Here is a 24003-nt window from a genome sequence, read left to right as displayed (position 1 = left end):
TGTTTCGTTCGTATGGCTGGGCCTTAGGAGGCTATTTTTGATGCTGACTGTACCTTAATGTGTATGGTGTATGTATGACAGTGTTGGCCGAAACGTTAATGCAATTCGGTATGTCTAAACTCAGAACTGCAGTGCTGCTGGGCAGCGGGGCTAAATCAACCCTTATAAAAATATAAAAAAATAACCATAAATGGTTAACCATAAATGGTTATTTTTTTATTTGCAAAAAAATATTCTTGAGGCAATCTGTAATTAAATAAATGATAGAAGCATCAGATTTATTTTTCAGCTTGCCTCAAATGCCTACTCTAAAATGTGTACCAGCTCTCGGAACATATATTTATTCACACCGATCAAAAGATGTAAAAATTTCGTGTCATCCGTGGTATTACAGTTACCACGGATGACTATAAAACGGGTAAAAAGTCGCATCGCAGAACCATCTGAATCCATCGAAAACAGCAATGTGAAGTTGTGAACTAAAGGTCCTTTGATTTCAGGATAACAAAAAATTACACGTTATGACGCAAAAATCCGATAACAAGTGTCGATCAGGTCGAATGACGAGTTTTTGACTGCACAAGTTTTGTTCAGCCGCTCCACTACCTCAGTCCACTGGTCGTATCCGCGAGGAACACCCGCTTTCATTCACCGTACCTGTAAGTGCCGCTACTTTTTTAAAGTTAAAAAAATTTGGGCGAAGGCCGCCACATATGCTAAAGTTATCTCAAAATCAAAGTTTAAGTTTATCAGTATTTAAAAAAAAGTTGTAGCGATTTCGCCGGTCGTATAGCTCCGAATTTCACTGGACACATTTTGAATTAATGATATTGCATGTTCGATAATTTGAATGCTTGTATTTTACAGATAACCTACTAACAACACCACACACCATGTCTCTCCAGGAGGTGAGTGTTATTTGTCTAGTTTATTTTTATTTTTAAATTATAGCCGCTAGCTAGATTTGCAGTGTTAGTTCCATAGCCGTCATAGGGACCATCATTCAACGCGAGAGTTGTTAGGTACTATTTAGAATTATACCTATATGAACCGGTTTTAGTTCCTGTGCCAAATATTGTTAGATATTATTTCTGCAAAATGTTTTTTTTCTAAGAACCCGTTTAGAGCCGTCCATATATATTGCCCGATTTGGTGACCTGTGAAACAGTTGTATTGTAATTGTGCTATTTAGAGTATTTAGCAGAATTTTGCTAATATGTAGGTACTAGGTATAATTGCAGCAACTTACATAGTCAAATCATAAAAAGTATAAAACATTCATTTTGTTTTCAACAATATAACAAATAACACTTGTAAAATTTACCTATGGGTTACGAGTAATTTGCATCACATTAACATGTTAAATAATACCTATAAATATCATTGAATGGAAAAACACCATTATGAAACAAAATAAGCATAATGAATATTGTATAAATTTTTGTACCGGTTGTGTAATATGGTAATAACAAATACATAACTGAATAAATTCTATTGTAATAAAGTTAAATTGTTAAAGTTTTGTGTATCTACATATGTATATGAATATGCATACAAAATTTAGACAGATTCACTTCATTAGCAATATAACATATAGTATGTAACATAACCCCCATACATTTATGTAGTGAAACGCGTCTATGATTATTACCTACTTAGGTACTTGTACATTGATACTCTTTATAATTTACTACTCTCTGGTGTGTTGTTAATTGGTTACCTAACCAAAATACGAATTTGAAAAATTAAAACTACTTACCTAGTATTTAAAACATATTTTCCTTTTTTTTATTAAAATTATCGCCGACTCACGCTTGACCGGGATTTACCTAATTAAAGTCATTAATTATCACTTATCGAATGATAGCATCTTTGTGACAAAACGACACGTCAGATATCAGATATCATACACTGACGTGGACGTGGATAGTGGCGGGTCGTTTGACAGAAACATACTAATTTGACGTTTTCAGGCCAAAGGTTTCGCTTTTTTGCTGATTGTTGATAAAGTCGCTTCTAGTTTAACCCTTAAATTCATGACTTTTTCTTTTTGCCCGAAATTAATATATGTATCACATAATTGTTTGCCGATTCTAGGAAAAATAGTAAAAAAAATATAACTTCGATTTTCACTGCGAAATCAGTGTTAGAAGTTGAATTGGCTAAATCATATTTATGTAAATATGTAATTTTCAGTAATAGATCTATGATTTTTTTTACTACCATTAGAAAGGTACACTATTTGTGATGTACCTATGATAAAGTTTGTAAATATAAAATAATTACAAACCCCGAAAAATCTGCCCAAAATCACATACTAAAAATCATCTACTTCCAGGTTTTTCTAAGTTTTCCGACATTTCGTCTATAAACAAATGTAATTTTTATAAATTAAAATAGTACTGCGTAAATTTATGTAATAATTCGGAAAGTTTATTAGTTTTACTATTGAAATAATATACAGGAACAAATAGAATTTGTTTAACCATTAATCTGTGAGCTGTCTAATGTTTTGTAGACATTTGGCAACACTATGCATTTAAGGGTTAATTTTTATGGCGTGCTTAAAGACAGTCACACAGATGCCACATTGAATCGCGCATTAAAAAGTGACGCTTATTTTATCACGTGGATAAGTCATCCATCCATCATATACGATCAAACACCTATAACAAATACAAAGAGGTCAAGGCGAAAGATCAAGTTTAGTCTTTATGAATAAATTACAGTGACGTCGTGCTTACGTTTAAGTACTTATTTCTGAAGCTATTGTTCTTTATGAAGGACGTTGATGTCTGCAAAGATGGCAATTATTGTGAAAGAGACCATCTGATGTTCTGCGATTAAAGCACAACGTTAATTGTAAACACAGCCGGAAATAGAGCCGAGTACCTAGCAAATCTGAAAACGATATCTAGTGGCCTAGTCAAGATGATAATTGTCATATCTTGGTTGGCCCCCTTGAATTCTTCACTAAATTATTCTTCGAAAGAATAACTATGTACCTACTTATTCGAGAAAAAATGGTACGGATCTGAATTTACGAGTACCTAAAGGTGGCTAGTCGAGCAAATAAAATGAAATCGAGCACCATCGAGCATATTGCATGAGATAAAACATTTTTCTATAAAATTTATGAAATTGGAGCTTTAGAAATATCATGTTTTTTCGGCATTTGTCGCGATTCGAGAGTCTGGAGTCAGCTAACCAATCAACCTAAATCCAAAAACTGGCACAGGCACTATTGCGACTGTCATTTGACGTTCCAGCTCGGAGGGTAAACCAAGCCATATTGGGATTAGTCCGGCTTCCTCATGAGCAATTAAAGATAACTCTAGGATTATTAAGTAAAGTCTGGAAGGTTAACAGACGAACGTAACCAACAAGTCAAGGTGACAGGGTCAAAGTCTTCAAGAATTAATGAGACGTTTTCGCGCCGTTGTCTTGTCGTTAAGGAGGGTTTCTAAATGTCTCTTTATGACACTAGCCTAGCGTCCTATTGATAAATGACAATAGACGATAAATTACCATTTTACACAAATTACGATGACGTGGCGCTTGCATTATCGACTGATTCAAGTGCAACCTCGAACCTTTGACCATAATAAATCATTGTTCTTTATAATAACCGATGTCAAGGTTTGCACCAGTTATTAATTGTGACGTAAATTTTGTGATTTTTCATAAAATTACTATTAGTTTTTTGACCCTGCTGAAATTGCAAGTCAAAGTATGACAATGAGACAATAGAGTCAGCAGCAAAAGCTAAGAGAACAAGAGTGCTTCAAGATAATTTTGAACACTTTGTCGCTTAACTTTTTCTTCTGCCACATGTCAACTGTCAACATAGTCAACACACATAAGGTCCAATTTAATTGCAACTATATACCTAAGATGTTTACTCTTCCTAAATTATATTATGATCAAAGTATTAATGAAATAGGCACACACGTAGCACACCATGGATTTCCGTTTATGACGTCGTTATGTCAAAGTATTAGGCAGTCCGAAGGTCACTATATATTAGACATATTGTGTATTTTTTTCATAAAGGTTGGAGACTTTTACCCGGCTGCAGAGTTAACCCTAAAATATGCGCGTTTTCCCAGAGATAAGACCTAGCTAGATCGATTTTTCGCCCCCAAAAACCCCCGTATAGCAAATTTCATCGAAATCGTTAGAGCCGTTTTCGAGATCCCCGAAATATATATATATAAATAAATAAATAAATAAATAAACAAGAATTGCTCGTTTAAAGGTATTAGATAACACGTCAATAATGTCACAAGAGTTTCCCCAAATAATAACGCTATACGAACTGCAACTGCGAGCCATAGCATGATACTGACATTAGGTAATATATATACAAAGTATTAGGCAGACCGGAGGTTATTTAGAGTCGTGTAGGTATGTGAACGAGCCCCCTCGTATGATCAATTTATATTCAACACATGCAAAGGCAATTGGCCTTTTTAGCATACCAGGGCTATATTTAGGCCGTTCCCTAGAGGCTAGATGCTTTTTAAAACTTAGAGCAAAAAATACTGGGTGACCTAAAATCTCTGAAAAATGGCGCGTCTTACTTATGTTGTGTCTTGTTTTAACCAGACACTGTCGCATGTTACGTCCGTTGTTTTGTTCCGTTAGAGGTTTTTGTACTGACGTTATCCCACTCGACCATGGCGTCTTAGCACGCCTGTGTAGTGGAATTCGCCATCGTTATAGAAACCTGTTTGAATGGCCGTAACCATTATGGTTACTTAATCAATAAAATGACGCATAAAGATGACTTTGTTGAGGAGAAAAGGTGATTCATAAGATCTGGTGGTCCAAAAAGCGTTAAAAATCGTAATAGTCTTAATTGACATCGTATCCATTGCAAATTCCGTATTGTATCTTCTGCATATAGTTATGGTGCCCTTGCCTAGGGCACTATTTATATACCAAATAATACGCGGAGATAGAGATGATGAATATTTACAGCGAATATATTACAATAGGATTAAATAAGATTTAGGCTTCCGTATCGCAGAAGGAAAATTTAGTTGTGTCGAAGTGACATGACTGACACGTTGACGTAGACTTGTAGACGGGTTGTGGGCAGCCAGTATTGTGGTGCGCCACATAGTTATAGATAAAGGAATAGGATATAGTTATGGAATGACATGGATAACTAAATATATTAATGATGCTTGCATAATTGCATATTTAATATCTACCGTAATCTTAATAAATCTAGCCAGTGCAGCTTTCTCAGTTCGCCAGAGAAAGGTTTTCGGCAGAACTCGTTCGAGCGTAAAGCGAAACTTGCTTAATTTAATACTGGTTTGATCACATTAAACAACTGGTTTTTGGAAGATTCCATGTGTAAAGTGCCATAGACTAGATTTCTGTGACTCTACAAGCTAACTGTAGGTTTCACAAAATCGTGGGATGAATCATTTTCCTTGAACTTTTAAGTTAGAGAAACTACACGTTGGCCATTAGACATAATTTCATAGTGCCTTTAATGTTTTCTTTAGGGCCCTATGACAGTGCTACATACCTACCTACAGTAGGACGTAGAGATTTTAATTTTAAAACGCCGAACTTCCCGAACGACCTGGGGCCCGTTTCTCAAAAGCTTGTAACTTGTAATACAAGCGGATGTCACTTTTTGACAGCTTTTGTTAGAAAGGGACTTCCACTTGTATTACAAGTTACAAGCTTTTGAGAAATTTGTCTCTTTCCAGCAATTCGACAAGGCCGCCGCTGATGTCAAGAAGCTGAAGGCTCTGCCCAGCGACACCGACCTCCTGGAGTTGTACGCCCTCTTCAAACAGGCTACCGTCGGGGACTCCGACCCTGCCAGTATGTATCAACACTACACTATCCTCCTTAAGACCCCACGCACATTTTTTTTCTTCTTATCCTGCAAATCTGTTTAAAACTTTTATTGTGTAACTAAGGCTTCCAAATTCAAAATCACAATCAAGAACTGTTTTTCTGGGTCTCAGGAGGCTATCACTTGAGTTTCCCCATAGTAGAATGCCATATGCGTAATATAATAATTTAGCATAGTGAGGGTAATAAATTCATGATATTAATTTAGCTTTTTGTGCTTTTAAGGGTTCATTTAGACTGCGCGCGTCTCGTATAGGATTTAGTTCCATTGCGGACCATTGACGTTACATCAATTCAGCCGACCGATCAAATGACGCAATGTAATGAAACTCGCATGCGCGTTCTCGCACCGTCTAAAATTCTAAATGAGCCCTAATCCTCTAATTTCTTGGACATGGGTCCACAAATATACAGTCTAGCAATTGCACACGAAATTAAGATAGCCACATAGTAGGTATAGTTCGCCAAAGTAGGATGCCATAGCGTGGATAGAAATAATGTAACTAGAATATACGGTCAGTGACTCAGCGTGGCGTATGGCTAGTATACTTTTCTAAGAGTCTCTAGCTTTAGCCATCGTGCAGGGTCGACATGTTCTTGTTATTTTTATTTACAACAAACATAATTATCACTTCAGTCACGATAAATCAATGATGGATCGCTTGATATCCATTGATAACAAACAGGTACACGGAATTCGTAGTTTCTTATCGTGGAATTAGCTTTAAATGATCGTTTTTATCAAAATAGGCGTAAAATTAAGTGTAATTAAAAAGTTGTTTTTTATTTATTTATAGAAACTAATAATAATATGTACCAAGGTTATGTTTAAAATGCAGCCGTACCTCTACTCCTGGCTACTATAGCCGGTTAAACAATTTTGTCAGTAGAAAAGGCGCGAAATTCAAATTTTCTATGGGACGATTAATAAGTAGATCCTATACACTTCGCGCCTACATTTTTTAAATTTGCCGCTCTTTTCTACTGGCGGAAGTTGCTTGACAGAGTATAAATAATAACTTTAAATAGGTTCTTAAATCGAGCCGAGAGGAGAAATTAATATATGTACATGCGCGAAAAACATGAGGTTAACAATAAAGGCGAAGTAAAATTATACATAGTGCATGAATACAGGGTGCAACTGTGCAAGTTAAATCACCAACCATACTCTGTGTACCTAGAGTGTGTTTAGTCTAGACTCTATAGTCTAGTTTGCTGCTTAACGCAAGTACCAAGTACCTATATAGTACTTATTTAAATAAGTACCTACTATAGTCACACCCTGAAGTTAATACGGAGAACTTAAAAAAACACTGTTAATAGAATCGTACCGTGACTACTGTAGGGCTAAAGGCATCGTCACACAGGCGCGTTTTCCGGGCGGGACGTGAGCGGAGCGCGCCGCTTTTACATATAAAACGCTCACGCCCCGCTCACGCCGCGCCTGGAAAACGCGCCTGTGTGACGAAGCCTTAAGATGGCCGGCTCTTTATCATTTGTCACCATGGCATGGCTGTCACGTTCTAACAAATATGTAAGTGCGAAAGTGACGCATGGCATGACAGCCATGACAGGTGATAAAAATGCGACTATGATAGCTGGTCTGTTAACAAAAGTTTACCAAAATTAATACTTTAAATTAAATCATTTTGAGGTTTTTATGACCCTAATACAATCCCACTGACGTCAAATAACCAGTTTACTTTTCAAGGTTGACTTGACAGCAGGTACCTACCTACCTATTTAAATTCAATGCCACGATTTTGAAAAGAAAACCTTGACTTAGGTATTCGTTTTAATAATTTATAAGTGTTATTTAATATTAACACGTTACCAGCTTTTTATGCGAATATTAACGTCAAGCTGCGAAAAATTCATAGCGCTAAGGTTTTTTTATGGCATTGTATTTTAAAACTTTGTATATTAACTATTACTATTCAATATTAAATGCAGAAAATACGATTCCTATACGATACTTGGCAGTAAGAAATACATTCATATCCTTACAAGCTCCATACTTGATCCGACTCGGAGGATTCCCTACCAGTGTTTCTCTTACCTCATCTGACCCTAAATATTTTTTTCCAGACAAACCCGGCCTCCTCGACCTGAAGGGTAAGGCCAAGTTCGAAGCGTGGACCAAGAAGAAAGGCACCTCCAAGGAGGACGCGCAGAAGGCTTACATCGCCAAGGCCGAGAGCCTCGTCGCCTCCATCGGTCTCCAGTAAAACAATAAAACAGTTTGGGCGAGCGGAACCATGTCACTATTGTCAGCATGGGCAGCGAGTATTGTACGTGTTAGAACGCGACAGGCATGGTGACAAGCGATAAAAATGCGACCGTGCTACCGCCGCAGAACATTCTAGAGTATAAATCCTTCTAATTCTCTAGTTATAGTTAAAAACTTTCATTATGAATTTTTACGCATGCCCTTAGGTTTAAGCAAAGCTGACGTTATGCGAGACTGAACATAACTAATAACTTATTATCATTTAACAGCTTCTTCCTTTGAACTTCCACCCGCCCTTCTCATGAGTCAATTATTTATAATTTCGGTTTAGGCACAATTAGTATAAGATGTTGGACATCACAATATTGTAAGCATCACATAGTTATTGTGTTTGTATTGTGGGATGCGCTCGTTTTGAGTTGGTATTGTTTTGTTACACTTTTTTATATTGCCTGTGAAATAAAATCAGTTGGGAACTGTTATTTTTAAACAGTAGTACTTCGATAAGTTAAAGATCGTGTGAAATCTTTAATATTCGAATTATATTTTTCTATTTTACTAATTCAATTTCTGCCCTCCTAAGGTAAAAGGCCGTATTTTCAAAGAAAACTATATGAAAATACCGCTTTTTAGCTTAGGAGGGCAGATTTGTTGTCTGGGCTAAAGTAGATGAAAGACGCAAAAATAGAAATAAGTTTCTTCTTACCTACTTACTCGAACCGTCTTGGACACGATTTGCTTTGTCCTGAGGGAGTACCGCGAAAACCGAAATTCGCAAATTGCGGGGATCATTCTCTTTTACTCCAATAAAACGCGTACCTAATTGGTGTGACAGAGAAAGATGCCCGCAATTTGCGAACTTAGATTTTCGCGGTTATACCTCCAGTGTAATTTTTATTCGATACCGTGACGTGACTTACGCGTTTGCGTGTCATTTTGTACCCCATTGGATTTTGAGTTACCAAAACGTCCCGCTTGGCGCGCTGTTCAAAATCCCATACAAAAATAGACGTAACGCAAAGAACGCTCGTCACAATATCGAATGATATTTACACTAGACTAGGGGTTCTGAATTTATAGCCTTTTTTGAGTTAAAAACCCAGATACATAAGTAAACAAACCTGAATAATTAAGGTTTTCACATACCTAGTCGAAATTTATATTATCGAAGTTTTACTGTATGTTTTATTCTTATAAGTACAGTCACCTGCAACAACCTACTTATAGTAAATCCCTTTTTATTTAGTTAAAAATGTTCAACTCAACTTCCGTCTTCCGATAATCGACATTTGTCGATTAAAAAAACCGGCCAAGTGCGAGTCGGACTCGCGCACGGAGGGTTCCGCACCATCAACAAAAAATAGAGCAAAACAAGCAAAAAAACGGTCACCCATCCAAGTACTGACCCCGCCCGACGTTGCTTAACTTCGGTCAAAAATCACGTTTGTTGTATGGGAGCCCCACTTAAATCTTTATTTTATTCTGTTTTTAGTATTTGTTGTTATACATCATCTGTGAAAATTTCAACTGTCTAGCTATCACGGTTCGTGAGATACAGCCTGGTGACAGACGGACGGACGGACGGACGGACAGCGGAGTCTTAGTAATAGGGTCCCGTTTTTACCCTTTGGGTACGCAACCCTAAAAAAATTGGTTCTGGCCTCGAATGTCCAATTTTCCAAATGTCCAGTCCCCGTGCGTCCAATTCCTTGAACGACCAATCCCCGTATGTCTAATTACCTGAACGTCCGATCCCTGTATGTCTAATTACCTGAACGTCCAATCCCCGTATGTCCAATTCCTTGAATGCCTCCTCCTCGTACGTCCAATTACCCGAATGTCTAATATCTGATTCCCTGTACGTCCAATCTTTGTATGTCTAATGACCCAATTGACCGTTTCGTCTGTGATGAAACATCAGAACCTGGCTGGACGTCTAGTAGAGTAACAAATAGTCCGTTTGCCTACGAAATTCGCCACATATTGTTGGCCTACTATTCAGGTGACACTAAAAACCGTTTATTTACGAAATTGTAGAAAATTAAGAAATAAAATCTTTTTACGAAAATAAAACATGGCTTTTATCTATATTTTCTGAATTTTTATAATAAGTAGATGCATTTTTTCAAAGCATTGATATAGAATAAGAGAACAGGATACACAATCAGCCCAAAAAAGTGGGGCCCAGCTGCCCGGGCAGCTTACTGTCGCATTATTTTGTGGCATGGCTCAAACTGATACGAAAATATTGCTGTGTATAGATCCCATATCAAGCAGACGCACTAATAATAGTTATACCTACATATATTAATAGGTAAGAGTCGTACCCGACATGCAATTCTTATCGCTATTCTAATGATCAGTAAGATAAAAAGTAAGTTAAATGAGTGGTAAATGTACATTTCCATGAACGCATAAGACCGTGAAGTACCGTAAAATGGGGTGAGTAGGGTCAAAACTGAAATTCAAACCTCGATAACATTTTATTTTTACATATGAAAACTGAATGGAGTATATAATAAGTGTTCCGGACGTTTGTATTTTAGTTTTTATTTTATTTTGGGTAGTTCCATTTCATAACTTTGGCGATAAAGAGGAAAACCCACCTTACCCCGTAGTGCCTCGTATTTGGGGTTAGAGGGGTTTTCATACAAAGGTGATTTTGGAAGATTGTTGGATCGATGTTTTTTTATTATGCGTATTACTATAGCTCCATTTTAAATTGGAATACATTATTTTTGTAGCAGTAGCCTTAAAATCCCTTCTCACCCCCCTCTCAAACCTTCTCTCCCCATCCATAACCCACCTCTCCCCGCGAAACCTACTCACCCCGTTTTACGGTAAGTAAAATAAAGGTATCAACTAAAAAGGTATCCGTTGGTAATGGTACACAAATGAATAAAATTCAATACTAGGTATATTTTTGAAACGGTACCGTTAGAGTAGTTTCGCACTACGTCCGATCCGACTCCGTGAAACCCAGTACCCGTTGTTGTAGCCGTAGATCTATTTCCATGGTGATATGGACATTCAGGGAATTGGACATTCGATAAACGGACATTCGGGAATTAGACATTCGAAGAAAATGGACATTTAAGGAATTGGACCTTCGAGCAAATGGACATTCCGGGAATTGGACCTTCGAGCAAATGGACATTCCGGGAATTGGACCTTCGAGCAAATGGACATTCGGGAAATTAGACATTCGAGGAAAATGGACATTTAAGGAATTGGACATTCGAGGCCAGAACCAAAAAATTGTCTAAAAGAAGCTCATTTTGAAGAGTACATAATCTCCATCAGCGCCATCTAGTATGAACTAGAGAAACAAATCGGCTGAAGTGGCGCCTCCTACAATTTCAATGCGGTTCGCATAATTTTTAAGTTTTATAACATAGGTACTACTTATTTAGGAGGTTACTTTGTTTTTGTAAAGTTGATTGTATATTTATTCGCCGTTTTTGGATTTTTTGGTAACTTTCATAGATCCATTTCTTAACAAAATATTGAGGACGGTGACCCGAATGTTGGGGTCACGATTGCTGTCAAAGTGACATTGACAGATAAAGTTTACTCAAGCTTCCAGTGTTGCCAGATCGTACCTTTTAGTACGGTTTTGCGTACTATTTTGGATCCTTGCGTACCTTTTTTGTACGCAGCGTACATCGTACTAAATTCGTACCTTTTGAAGTACGATAGTTATTAAAAATTTTTTTCGATATGTTGGTTAATTCGGAGCAGAATTTCTAATTTGAAAATAATGGCCAACATAAAAAAGTACCATGTACGTGTAGGTACTATAAGAAAATTAAAATTATAGACAATATACGTCCAAACAATGTACTTACGTAATTACAAGTAGCAGTTGCAGTCGGCAGTTGTGTCCAAAGAGAATATAATCACTACGTTGTGTCTTAACAAAACTCAGATAGTCAAAATTCGGTCGGCCATTAATTTTTCATGTATATCAATTTAACTTTGTTTGACAGAAATACTTAAAACAAATGAGTTGTATTGTGTACTTTAAAATACTTAGTTCTTTTTTTTTATTGCAAATTGCAATCGCAAAATGTAGGCAAACACTGGTGCTGTTTTATAATATAACCTTTTTGAATCTGAGGGCCTACCGCGAAAACCGAAATAAGCAAATTGCGGGGATCTTTCTTTTTTACTCCAATGAAGGCGTAATTAGAGTGACAGACAAAGATGCAATTTGCGAATTTTGATTTTCGCGGTTATAGCCCTGAGGGTCAACCGCGAACCACTTTTGACTTGTGGCCTCTCTGTCCCACTTATCAATTCGTACGTAAGTATGACAGGGAGGCAGGAAACACGTCGAAGGTGGTTCGCGGTAGGCCCTCTGGACTATTCAAGTTATTTTTTTTTCCAAACAGGGCTATAACCGCGAAAATCGATGTTCACAAATTACGGGCATCTGCCTCTGTCACTCTAATTACGCCTTCATTGGAGTAAAAGAGAAAGATCCCCGCATTTTGCGAATTTAGGAATTCGCGGTAGACCCCCAGATTCTTCAGAAATATTATTTCTGTAAGAAATTTATCCTAAAAAAAAATCCGTACTTTTTTTACCCAAATCGTACCTTTTTTGACGTACCTACGTACAAAAGCTGGGAGCGCTCTGGCAACACTGCAAGCTTCAGAATAGAAATCGAATCCGCCCGCTAATTCTACACACAAAAATCCGTCTTTCTTCAAAAATAGAAGTAAGTACTGTTTCTTTTACATTGAAATGAAGTGGTAATTACTTACGAAGCAGTAACATTTCCTTGCTAAAATGTAGGTAACAAGTGTTCATGTATTTATCGAGTAGTGACGTGTTTTTATTACCTAGCTGATAATCAATTCACATAGCCAGTCTATTGGAAGTATTCGTGCTAGAAACACCGGCTTCCGTCCTATTTAACTAGGTAAGAGTTGTGGCATTTAGAAAGTTTTCTAAACTTTAGCTATACTAGCAGTGTTGACGTAAGGTTAGTTTGAAATTAGAAGGGTAAAAATTAAAAAAAATATTAAGACCTTAACTTGTCCTTGTCAGCCACCGATAATATAGTGATATCGCAGGTCACCCACCTCGATTTATTTCAATATGAATCCTATTTACTGTATCATAACCAAGTGAATCTACTTTCTAGGTTATCTGCTAGGTATTTTCACCAGTGAATCATCACACATCATGTCTCTACAAGAGGTGAGTGATATTTGCATACCTGAATGTCATTGTTGTATTCCAAAGTCTAACTTAGAGGTCAACCAACATTGTTTGTCTGTGGTGGCGGATTTTGCACCTTTTTTTTTGCACCTATTGTAGAATCTGCCATATTGACAGTGTTTTTACATTGTCAATATGGCAGAAATGGAACTTATAGAGGTGGTAAGTCATTTATGAATTTTTGAAGTAACCTAGAAGCTTATTTTATGTGCACACACACACTGTTTTATAAGGTGCAGAATTAAATTTAAATGGAGCGTGTTCACATATAGAATGGTAATCGTCATGTAATGGCTTGACTATTTACTGACGACTACAAGAACATAGTAGGAATACAACATAGTGGGGTGCGTAAATATACACCATAGGGGGAATGCCGCCTTGGGCAAAACAGCTAAAGCAAAAATATATATGTATATGGGGGAGAGTGCTTACGCCATAAGAAACTCAGGGTCCTTTTGGTTACTTACCGTTTGTAACAAACACATCTTTAATACATTCTGTAATTCCAGCAATTCGACAAAGCTGCAGAGGATGTTAAGAAGCTGAAGACGTCTCCGGCTGACGCTGACCTTCTGGAGATCTACGGGTGGTTCAAGCAGGCTACCGTTGGGGATGCTGATCCTGCCAGTATGTACTAAACTATGCATCAAGTCAGCTACTAAAATATCCACTCACTAATTAACACTAATAAGTTTAACTCACATAGTGAGGCTGATAATGGAATCTATGGATTTTAATAATGTATTTACAAGTTTTTTATATTTGGTTGTTTTTTTTAATTGACTTTTGATGATACGGACTTTTATAGTTTGGGAAATCAATTATTGAATAGAAAAAAGAGCAAGTATGTACATTAAGTACCTACTCTCCACACATTCAGATTATGAATTTCTTAGATTTGATCTGATGGAATTATTCTGACAAGCATAATGATTATAATGTATTTAGAATATGAAAATTAAGATGGATTCTGAAAGCACCTGAATACATTATGTATATCTATGGATGAGGTCACACTCACACCCACACTAGAATTTGATTTTAAATTACCTACAAGTGTTTGGAATCAATCAGAATTTTTAACATATGTGAGTGTATGTATGTATCAGTACCTATGCAGTGCTTAGAATAAAAGGCTTTTTTATTTTTATTATTCATTTATATGTGAGGCATTTATATCGGATTCAGACTGAATTCAAATTATAGATTCAGCTTCAGAGAAATTAAAATATGGTAAATAGGTCAGTCAGCAGAATATTACCAGCGCGTGATGACTAATGATAACTACACCAAAAACAGTAGAAAAACTACACAAAAAAATACAGTTATGTAAAAATATGGGTTCACTATAGTAACTTTCCACAATGATTTCACATTTTTCTCTTTGAGAAACTAAAACTCATATTTTTTTACAGACAAGCCTGGGTTTCTAGACTTCAAGGGAAAGGCCAAGTTCGAGGCGTGGTCAAAGAACAAAGGCAAGTCCAAGGAGGAGGCCCAAAAGGCCTACATCGCGAAGGTCGAGAGCCTCATCACCTCCATTGGCCTCCAATAAACAAAAGAAAGGAGGCGAGGCAACTATGGCGTCGGTTTTGTGTGCTTTGACCTTTATATTAATGGAAAATTCTAGAACCTCGGTCTTATACAATCTCTAAGATTGGTACACTTTTTACAATGTACCTAGTAGGTATATGGTTACTAACATACATTTGTTTAAATGTGTGTAGAAATACCTAATGCACACTGATTAGGACAAAGCTGTAAGATACTTAGTTTGTTTTTTTTTTTTAACATGAAGGTTAAATATAAGCATCTACAGATGTATTGCATAGTTTTCCATCGTATTTCCTCGGAAATGTTCGTATTTGTCATGAGACTTCAGTCAACCTCAGTACTTTTTGTGCCGAGACTGACTGAAATGGCAAGACACGTTCGTACGTTTTGTGAAAATACGATGGAAAATAACTATGCACTAGTACGACTGACGTTTTTATGCGAGACTGAACGTAAAAGTAATAATTTTATTACTGCATTTATGCCGTAAAACCTCTTGACACTTCCGTTGCTCTTCCGCCCTCAAATACTATTCTATTCATAGTTTTGGTTTTTAAGCACAATTAGTATAAGATGTTGAACATCACAATATAAGCATCACAATGTGTGTTTATGGTCTTCTCTCTGGTGCAATAACTTCAGATTTGTTATAAACTTTTTATATTGCTTACGAAATAAAATCAGTTAGAAACTGTATTTTAAATGTTTTATTTGTCACTTAAATGCTTTAGCGCGGCGCGCTCTTTCTTTCTTCCGTGTGTGTTATGTATTGTTGAAGAGGAACACCTTACAACTTAACAAAGTTTAAAAAAAATCTTGACCCTGAGCCCTATCAACCGAACTAGATGGCGCTATACCACGTCATGTTTTTTGGTAATTTAATTTTTCAAACTTACCAAAGTGTGACCAAAGTTACCTGTACAGAGATAATGGTAAGTCAGGTAAGTGGCCACCGACCAGCTATTAACTTAAGACTGAAGTCCAGCTAGAAAGATGAGATGGTATTATAGACGATTTTCACGGCCAACGTCGCTTATTTCGTTCTGACATTTTTGATGTCAACTATACAGGGTCATTTTTGGACCGTTAGCTATATTGTGCGAGGTGATTAGGTAGGTCATACTGAACAACTTTTTCTATGGGACCAACTCCGAAACCCAAAAAAAAATTTGGCTTTCCCATGGAAAACGTCGACATCCACCGACCAAAATGTATGAAACGGCCAAAAATTTTTTTGTGATTTCGGAGTTGGTTCCATAGTAAAAGTTGTTCAGTAAAGCCCTTGCTACACGGTCGCCGACAAGCCTTCTAACCGTCTGACCTTGGTCAGTTTTGGTCAAATATTTGTTGGAAACAACTGTCTACACGGTCCGTCCAGACCAAGGCCACGCGGTCTGAGGGGCTTGTCGGCGACCGTGTAGCAAGGGCTTATAGCCTACCTAATCACCTCGCACAATATGCCTAACGGCCCAAAAATGACCCTGTATAAGAAATCAGAACAATAAAACGTGTCAAGGTAACCTATTGGGTATATATTACACAAAATATATTATAAAAATACACAAGTTTATCCTTCTAAGTATAGAGTCGGACCAAAAAAAGTCTGCAGCGGATTTGAAAGCCCACGCAGTGCAAGTGTTGTTTATAAGTCATAATTTCATAGAAGATTGACGTTTAAAATGACACTTGCACTGCGTGAGCTATCAAATCCGCTGCAGACTTTTCTTGGTCTGACTCTAGTATCTAAATCTTCAAAATACCCTAATATGTACTTAATTCGTATAACCAATAATACCACAAGCGACCGCAGGCCCCGACGATCCCGTCAGCGCGCTATCCTCAGTCCCCGCTCTCCCATAATCATCTTCCCCCTTAGTTATAGCCACAGACCGTCCAACTATAGACCTAGGACCGGCCAGAGAGACGAGATGGTCGACGATTTTCACGGCCAGCGTGCCTTCGTCTGCCTTGATGTTGCCGAGGTCTCCGACGTGGCGGATGTGGTCACGAGGCCCGCCGTGGCGGCCCTGGGGAATGATAATTGGTTAGTTGATCACTGTTTAGTGGATTTATGGGTGTGTTTACTGCGTTGCGTGTTAACAATTATACAGGTGTTGTAGTAAAGCTAATGTAGGTTTAATAGATGTAATAGGTGTGCCGGCAGGGCTTAGTTAGAGTCTAGCTAATGAAAGTTGAGCCTGAGATAACGCGGGAATTTCAATAAAAACCGCACCTGGCAATAAAATATTACTATGAAATTAAATGACAGCTTGAAACTGACGGCTTATTTGATAGGAAAAAAAGTTGCCATATAAAAAGTTAGCCAGACTCTAGGTTAGGTTATCCTTGCTTACATCCTGTTTGTTTAATGTTAGAAAAGCCTTTATATAAATTAGAGTTTAAAATCCTTATAAGGGTCAGTATACAGTATTCTTGAATTGGTAAGCAAAATTAAAACCATATTTCCTAAAAATTATACTCGGCCGGATTCATCTGCAAGTCTTTAGTAATCTCTATCAATCATAGAGTCTGTTCCGAAAGAGGAGAGTATCGGGCCCCATACATTCCGCGACTCTTTTCTTTCCGAACAGACTAGTGTTGGTGGGGTTGTTTATGTCGTTGACCACTTTTACAACCGGTGAAACATTTTTGTGTTAAGTATACAATTGATGAGAAAAAGGGCCTGATTTTCATATCTACAAACGTACTTACGTAATAAGCGATGAAATGCGGCCCAATATCTTTACAATTGTCCTTGATAGCTCCCGACTGGTGCACATGCAGCCCATGCAACCCCGCCGCCAGGCCCGTGATGTTACCCTCAATGGTCACAGGACCATTGGGCACAATTTGTGTGAAGAGCAACTCCCCTGTAACTCCGGAGTCCTCGTCTGCTTTGAGATAAGCGATGGCTTGAAGCCCGGGCAGTGATCGTGGCGCCTGTAAGAATTTAATAACTTAATAAGTGCGAGCGTAGAGTTTTTGCTATTCGATTTGAGCAGGCGTTAGAAGTAACAGAATCAAAGGTTGGCTTAAGTGATAATCTGATAGTTACTTCTTCGCCCATTTGTGGAGAAAAAGGAGAGTAACCATTTGGGATGAACAATTTTCTTTTATGCATAGTTGACGAAATATAATTTGCACCGATTCGACAAACAAGTTTTTCGAGAGATCGGTGCAAATTTTATTTTTTCAACCATAAATACCGTAAGTTTTTTTTTGTAATAATTTTTAATCCCGATGGTACTGGATATTAAAAGTTATCAGTATTTTTTATACTAAGACATAATTATACAGAACTATTAGCATATTGATTGGCATGTTCGATCGCCCGAAATACATCAACAAAAAACATACATCCATAATCAATAATTTGTTAAAACCTTCAATCATAAACCGATTGAAACGATTATAAAATTGAAAACCCTACAATAGACATGTTTATTATACAATCACCGCTGTTATCATCGGATAATGTGAGTTAAGTAGGTATAAAAACTTGAGTTAATTTTAATTTTCTTTTCTTCTACGGCAAGTGATTGAGGAAGTATTAAGTAGGTAATAAACCAATATGTATGTAATATAGAATAATAAAACTGTCTTTTACAAAGTAACATTCTTTGTCATAGTTGCAGATATGAGCAGGCTTGGATTTAGAGACCTAGGGAGGCACTTGGTATGGTACTTAGAATTTAGGAATGTAGGCGGAAATCCGGCCCTGCAGATGGACTTACATTGTCAAGGTATCGCTAAAATAGCATTGTGAAATCAGGAAACAACCGGCTTTTTAAGTATTTACCTACCTAGCTTGTCAGTCTGCATTATTTACATGTCTCTGGTTAACCAGACATTGAGATTTCGAGATATAATATAATTGGAGCTGGTAAGTAAAAAAATTAATGTGTTAATTATACTCGTAACTACATGAGTGATCTTTTAAACAGAGTGTTTCGAAGTAATTATTTGCAATTACTGATAGGTAAACAATAGTACATTACATACCTAGGAGGTGAATGCTCCAGATCGCAGGTGTTTGAGACCCGAACTGAAGGTGAGGGCCATAAATATGCGATCTGGGGCTTTACGAATTACCGCCCGTGCTGGTTTGTCTAAAGTTTTACGTCTTGCCTTGGCCAGTAAGTGAGATTTTCTCCTCGCGTAGCGGGGAGAAAATCCCACTTACGGGCCTAGGGTGACGTATATTATTTTATATGATTTTAGGTAGGTACCTAGGTATGCTGGCAACATATCCATTATTATATCCAAACATAGTTCAGCACGTATAATAATATTCAAGGTACATACGACACACCTTAAAAGTCACAAATCGCAAACGATAGACATCTCATGTCATGACCGTATTTAGGATGTAATCTCACGATGCGACAATAGCCACCTAAGAGCGTGCCAAACTTAGAAGCCAATCAACAGTCCTTGGCACGACAGGTAGAGTCGCAGTGCCAATTACTGGCACGCGAAAAGATGCACGTTAAAAACATGTTAGGTTACCAGTCCGTGCCACCCAAGAACACGAATGTTCACGTGATTCTGAGTATTTTGTATTTATCTTACCTACTTACTTATCTATTATAAATACACTCATGGCACAGGTTCTTGGCACATTTAGAGGAACGCAAAATTAGTACCTACATTACGATAGGGTGCGGAAAAAGAGTCGTAGAATGTATGGGCTCCTCTACATTTCACGACTCTTCTCTTTCCGCACAGACTCTAAAATACAAGTGCGAAAAGTAGGAAATTGTTTTCGTTATCTCTCTAGAATAAAATTAGTTTTTATATACAGGGACAGTACTTAGTGTAAACTTCATTCGATAGCGCGAAGTCACGTACGCGTTTTGCGTTAAGTGTCATTTTATATGGGATTTTGAGTTTCCAAAACGTCCCGCTTGGCGCGCTATTCAAAATCCCATAAAAAAATTAGGCAGAACGTAAACGCGAATGCTCGTCACGCTATCGAATGAATTTTAAACTAGGTATTCTGGTTTTACTGACACAATTTACTGCTAACATCGGTTTCTATAACACACGAGTTAGATCACTTAGATTTGTGTATTATTAGCTATGTAGACATCTGACATGCGTAGGTATGTTTTAATGATTTTCGTGAGCATACATATTGATAAAGGATTTCTGTAATTACATTGAACATAAATTATTTATTGCCATAGTTGTCAAAGATAAATTATTGTAACTGCGGGTATTGTTAATTGTGAGACTGTCAAGACTGTGACGAATACGATACGAGTCATAACACGGAATTACAAAAATGCCGCTGATGTTAATGACGATTCAGTAATTATTTTTAATTATGATCCAAAATACCGGAAAAGTGCGAGTCGGACTCGCCTACAGAGGGTTCCGTACAAATTGATTTTTTAGTAGGTATTACGTAGGTATTTGTTGTTAGGTATAATAGCGGCAACAGAAATAAGTACATCATCCTTGAAAACTGTCTAGCTATCGCGGTTCATGAGATACAGCCGTAACAGACAGACATATGGACAGTGGAGTCTTAGTAATAGGGTCCCGTTTTTTAACCTTTGGGTGCGGGGTGCGGAACCCTAAAAAGGCAGACGCATACTGAAATTCTTTAATATTTAATGCAGTATGGATGAAATTTACACCAGGAGTTCTGAAGTCATTCACAAACTTCACATGACGTAACAATGTCATAGTCGTGCGAGCTAAAGCCTTGGTGTTTCCGTTGCAGGATCAATTCCAAAATATGATCCAGTCACGAGCCGTGATGATGATTCAACTTAGAATCTAACAATGGATAAAGCTGACTAGACAGATTATGTGTGACAATTGTTATATAAGCTCACAATGGCACAAAAAATAATTACATCGCATTTAATTTGTCGTGACGAGTCATAGCATAGTAATATTAAATTGATTTTACGGTATTTTTAGTCACTGACGTGACATTTAAGTCCCTGCATTGTGTCGATATCTCACACCCTGCCAACGTACCAACTATTTTCATTCATAAATATATACATAATCTACAATATATCCTATTCACTCCGACTAAAAGTATTTACCGTGATCCTGTCTGGCTTTCCTCCCCAAGTAACCAAGGGAGCATGACTAACTTCAGCAAACTCTTATCAAAACCACGTCTTCACTGGAATTTCAACTTTATTTATAGAAACGTCGAAATCGCTTGGGGTTATAATCGAGTGGGGCGAGAGCTTGGAGAAGTTATCTTTTGAAAATATTCTGCATTCCGAGCATCTGATCATAACAAGAAAGCAAAGATGCATCATAACGGGCTATTCATTGTCGAGCATGTTGGGTCGATTTATTTTATTGCATGGGGGCTAAAGAACTTATAGGTTACAGATGGGGATTAGTCTTCTGGTAGTTTACAATGCAGTCTTTATCAGAAAATTCGGCACACAAGTAGCTATAGGTATATACCTACTTATTCTGTACCCAATTTGGTTCATTCATAGCACTTATGGGAGTTATGAGATCACTTCGGCGCTGTCCATCACCGCACCAATTATTGTTTACGTTAATCGAATCGGTCTTCTATGACTGGTCATCGCTATACACGCTGTAAGTAGGTCCTCATTTCATAACCGACTTAACATTAGAGGCGAACCTTATCTTAGCTTCAGACAAAGAGCTGTTGCATAACAGCGTGGCATCTGGTAAATAATAGAAGTTGTAGGTTGCATCGCACGCGAGATGAGATAATGCAAGCCAATGGGCTTTTTGTCGACGAACATGTTCGATGATGAATAGCGTGTACCTGCGAGCGCGCGGGGCGAGGTGAAGGGGCAGGGGGCGAGCGGCGGCCATCGCGATCCTCATAGAGTCTCCGACGCCAACCCGAGTAGGCTGCGTCCCGTCAGCGCACCTAGTAAACAACCGCGAGTGTGTGAAGTTTTGTGAGAACCAAAACAGTGTCCAACATGGGTTGTGGTACGAGTTTTGTGAAATATGTGCTGTTCTTCTTCAACTTGCTATTCGCGGTGAGTGGGAACCGGTTTTTGGTTCCGGTCCGTGGTCAACCGACAGCCCTGTGACGTGGCCATACCTGTGGAGCCATTAAGGTTCGGAGGTTTACCCGAGGTTGCGTCAGTTTTACAATTTGAACGTAACGCTCGCTCGGAATCGGATTGTCCGAGAGATAACAAAACGTTGAAACAAAAGGATGTTCTACAGAAAAATCGTGAACGAGTTGTTTTTTCTTTTAAGCAATAAAAACAAACTCGAAATTACTTTATGGTCCTCATGTACTTAATTATGTACTTAATTGTTTTTACTGCGCAACTATTCGCATTAGCGTGGGTAATTTAAGACATACAAATAGGCACTTAAATAAATCTGTAGGTATGTCTATCTCAAATACCACTTAACTATTTACAAAACAAAAATTATTTCTAATCACCAAAAAAATGAATTTATATATGATGTAGGTATGTATTTACTTGTGCTTACGCCGCCTTACGGTTACGTTTGAAAACTGGATACGCCCAGTTCATGATTCCTCTGTTCCCTGTTCATGACGATGAAGTGCACCAACGTCACCCAACGTAGTAAAAAGTAGTAACATAGTTTTTAATTTAATTTAACTCAATCGTTAATTAAAATTGGTGACGACTTTATTTTAACGTGACATTTTCAAGTAAGGTAAACGCCCCTATTAGCGTACCGTACCTCTCTAGTATCTCTACTTCTCTAGTACATTAAAATTAAATATGATAACGCCAGTGTTGTGAATAACGCTTATTTTTAGGCTTAAGACTCGAGTCCTCAAGACTCGTAAGTCTTGAAGACTCGACTAAATTTGAGTATTGTATTTATTTATTTTACGCGTATGGATGTAAGAAATCGTCTTTGGGCCTTTGAGGCGTTAAGCCTCGAGAGTCTTATGTGTTCGAGTCTTTAAGCCTCAAAATGTGCGTTATTCACAACACTAGATAACGCAATTAACGTATAAAGTATGAATTTTTCAATAAGTAAAAACAATGCAGATTTTAGGAATATCTAACAAAAAAGTAAACTTAAACCAAAATAATAAAATATTCCTTTCTGAGGTGTACCTTCTTAGTCTTCTTACTGCCTAACTGCTAAAGTTTAAAATGCAAATATAATAATATCAGCCGAACGAAACTTTTTGCACCTGGCGCTCTTTTTTGGTCTCAACTCAACAACACAATGACTGACCTTGAATCTCAACGTTTGGTTAGTTACTAGGTCCACTTTTGCTAAGAAACCAATCTCATTATTCTATTAAGCGTAATATGAATACGATTTTTTTGCCTCTGCAAAAAGATAATTACGCGCGTTCATTACAGTCATTATTTTTCATGATTTTTTATTCATGTTTTGTTTTGCCTTGGATTTAGGTTAAGTAGGTAAAATACCTATGAAAAATTTAAAATACCCCTGACATAATTATAATAATAGCGCACCTATTTGAAACTTCACACACATTAATTACAACATGTCACTGTAATTGGATGACATGGCACACCTATCACCAATTCAAATTAACATTGTCAGTGTATAGAAAGTAAGTTCAACGTCATTTCATTTTTAATAATTGAGTAATTAACTAATTATGGCAGCACATGATCTTAAAAGATAAACATCCGACAAAACAATTCTAAAAATCTCAAAGGGAGTCTTACCAATTTCCAGTGGATAAGTCATTGGTAATGCATTACAATTTTATAAAAGGTGGATGTAAACCATGTGTGGCATATGCAATGTATTTGAAAAGGGGAATACCAATGCATCATCACCTGCCGGCATGTGAAAAAACGCCATGTGTTGTGTTCGAGACTTCGAGATCGCACGCAGGCCACACAATGCAAACTTGCTGAATGCAAGATGCTGAGAAAGGCGTGGAATTCATTAAAACATGTTAAATTCAAAGCATAAAGCATGTAGGTACTTAATAGTAACAGCAAACAATTTACTGAAAATTGGCAAAACATTTTTCATTTCAATCCGATATTCATAAAGCAGGAAAAATGCTCTTCAAAATATTGGAAACCTACTTACCACCGGTACCTCTATGTATAATCACTGATGGTGTGACACTCAAAGAGGAAAATAAACAC

At 37.4% G+C, this 24003-nt stretch overlaps 3 protein-coding genes across 3 annotated transcripts; 2 read left to right on the top strand and 1 right to left on the bottom strand.

The window, feature by feature from the left end:
- Positions 1-540: 540 nt before the first annotated feature.
- LOC134649276 (acyl-CoA-binding protein homolog) lies at positions 541-8113 on the top strand. Its single transcript, XM_063504001.1, has 4 exons — positions 541-659; positions 868-908; positions 5733-5850; positions 7972-8113. The coding sequence occupies exons 2-4, from the start codon at positions 894-896 to the stop codon at positions 8109-8111; spliced, it is 273 nt and encodes a 90-aa protein (XP_063360071.1). The 5' UTR covers positions 541-659; positions 868-893; the 3' UTR covers positions 8112-8113.
- Positions 8114-13164: 5051 nt separating this feature from the next.
- LOC134649006 (acyl-CoA-binding protein homolog) lies at positions 13165-14990 on the top strand. Its single transcript, XM_063503695.1, has 3 exons — positions 13165-13321; positions 13855-13972; positions 14761-14990. Exons 1-3 carry the CDS (start codon positions 13307-13309, stop codon positions 14898-14900), a joined length of 273 nt encoding a protein of 90 aa, XP_063359765.1. The 5' UTR covers positions 13165-13306; the 3' UTR covers positions 14901-14990.
- Positions 14991-16669: 1679 nt separating this feature from the next.
- LOC134649164 (superoxide dismutase [Cu-Zn]-like) lies at positions 16670-18721 on the bottom strand. The gene is made up of 3 exons (XM_063503878.1): positions 18703-18721; positions 17612-17856; positions 16670-16926 (listed from the first exon to the last, which is right to left on the bottom strand). The coding sequence occupies exons 1-3, from the start codon at positions 18719-18721 to the stop codon at positions 16672-16674; spliced, it is 519 nt and encodes a 172-aa protein (XP_063359948.1). The 3' UTR covers positions 16670-16671.
- Positions 18722-24003: the final 5282 nt, after the last annotated feature.

The sequence above is a fragment of the Cydia amplana genome, chromosome 6, assembly GCF_948474715.1.
Source record: "Cydia amplana chromosome 6, ilCydAmpl1.1, whole genome shotgun sequence".
Classification (NCBI taxonomy): domain Eukaryota; kingdom Metazoa; phylum Arthropoda; class Insecta; order Lepidoptera; family Tortricidae; genus Cydia; species Cydia amplana.
Note: the sequence above shows the minus strand (reverse complement) of the source record. Positions and strands in the feature narration are given on the sequence as shown.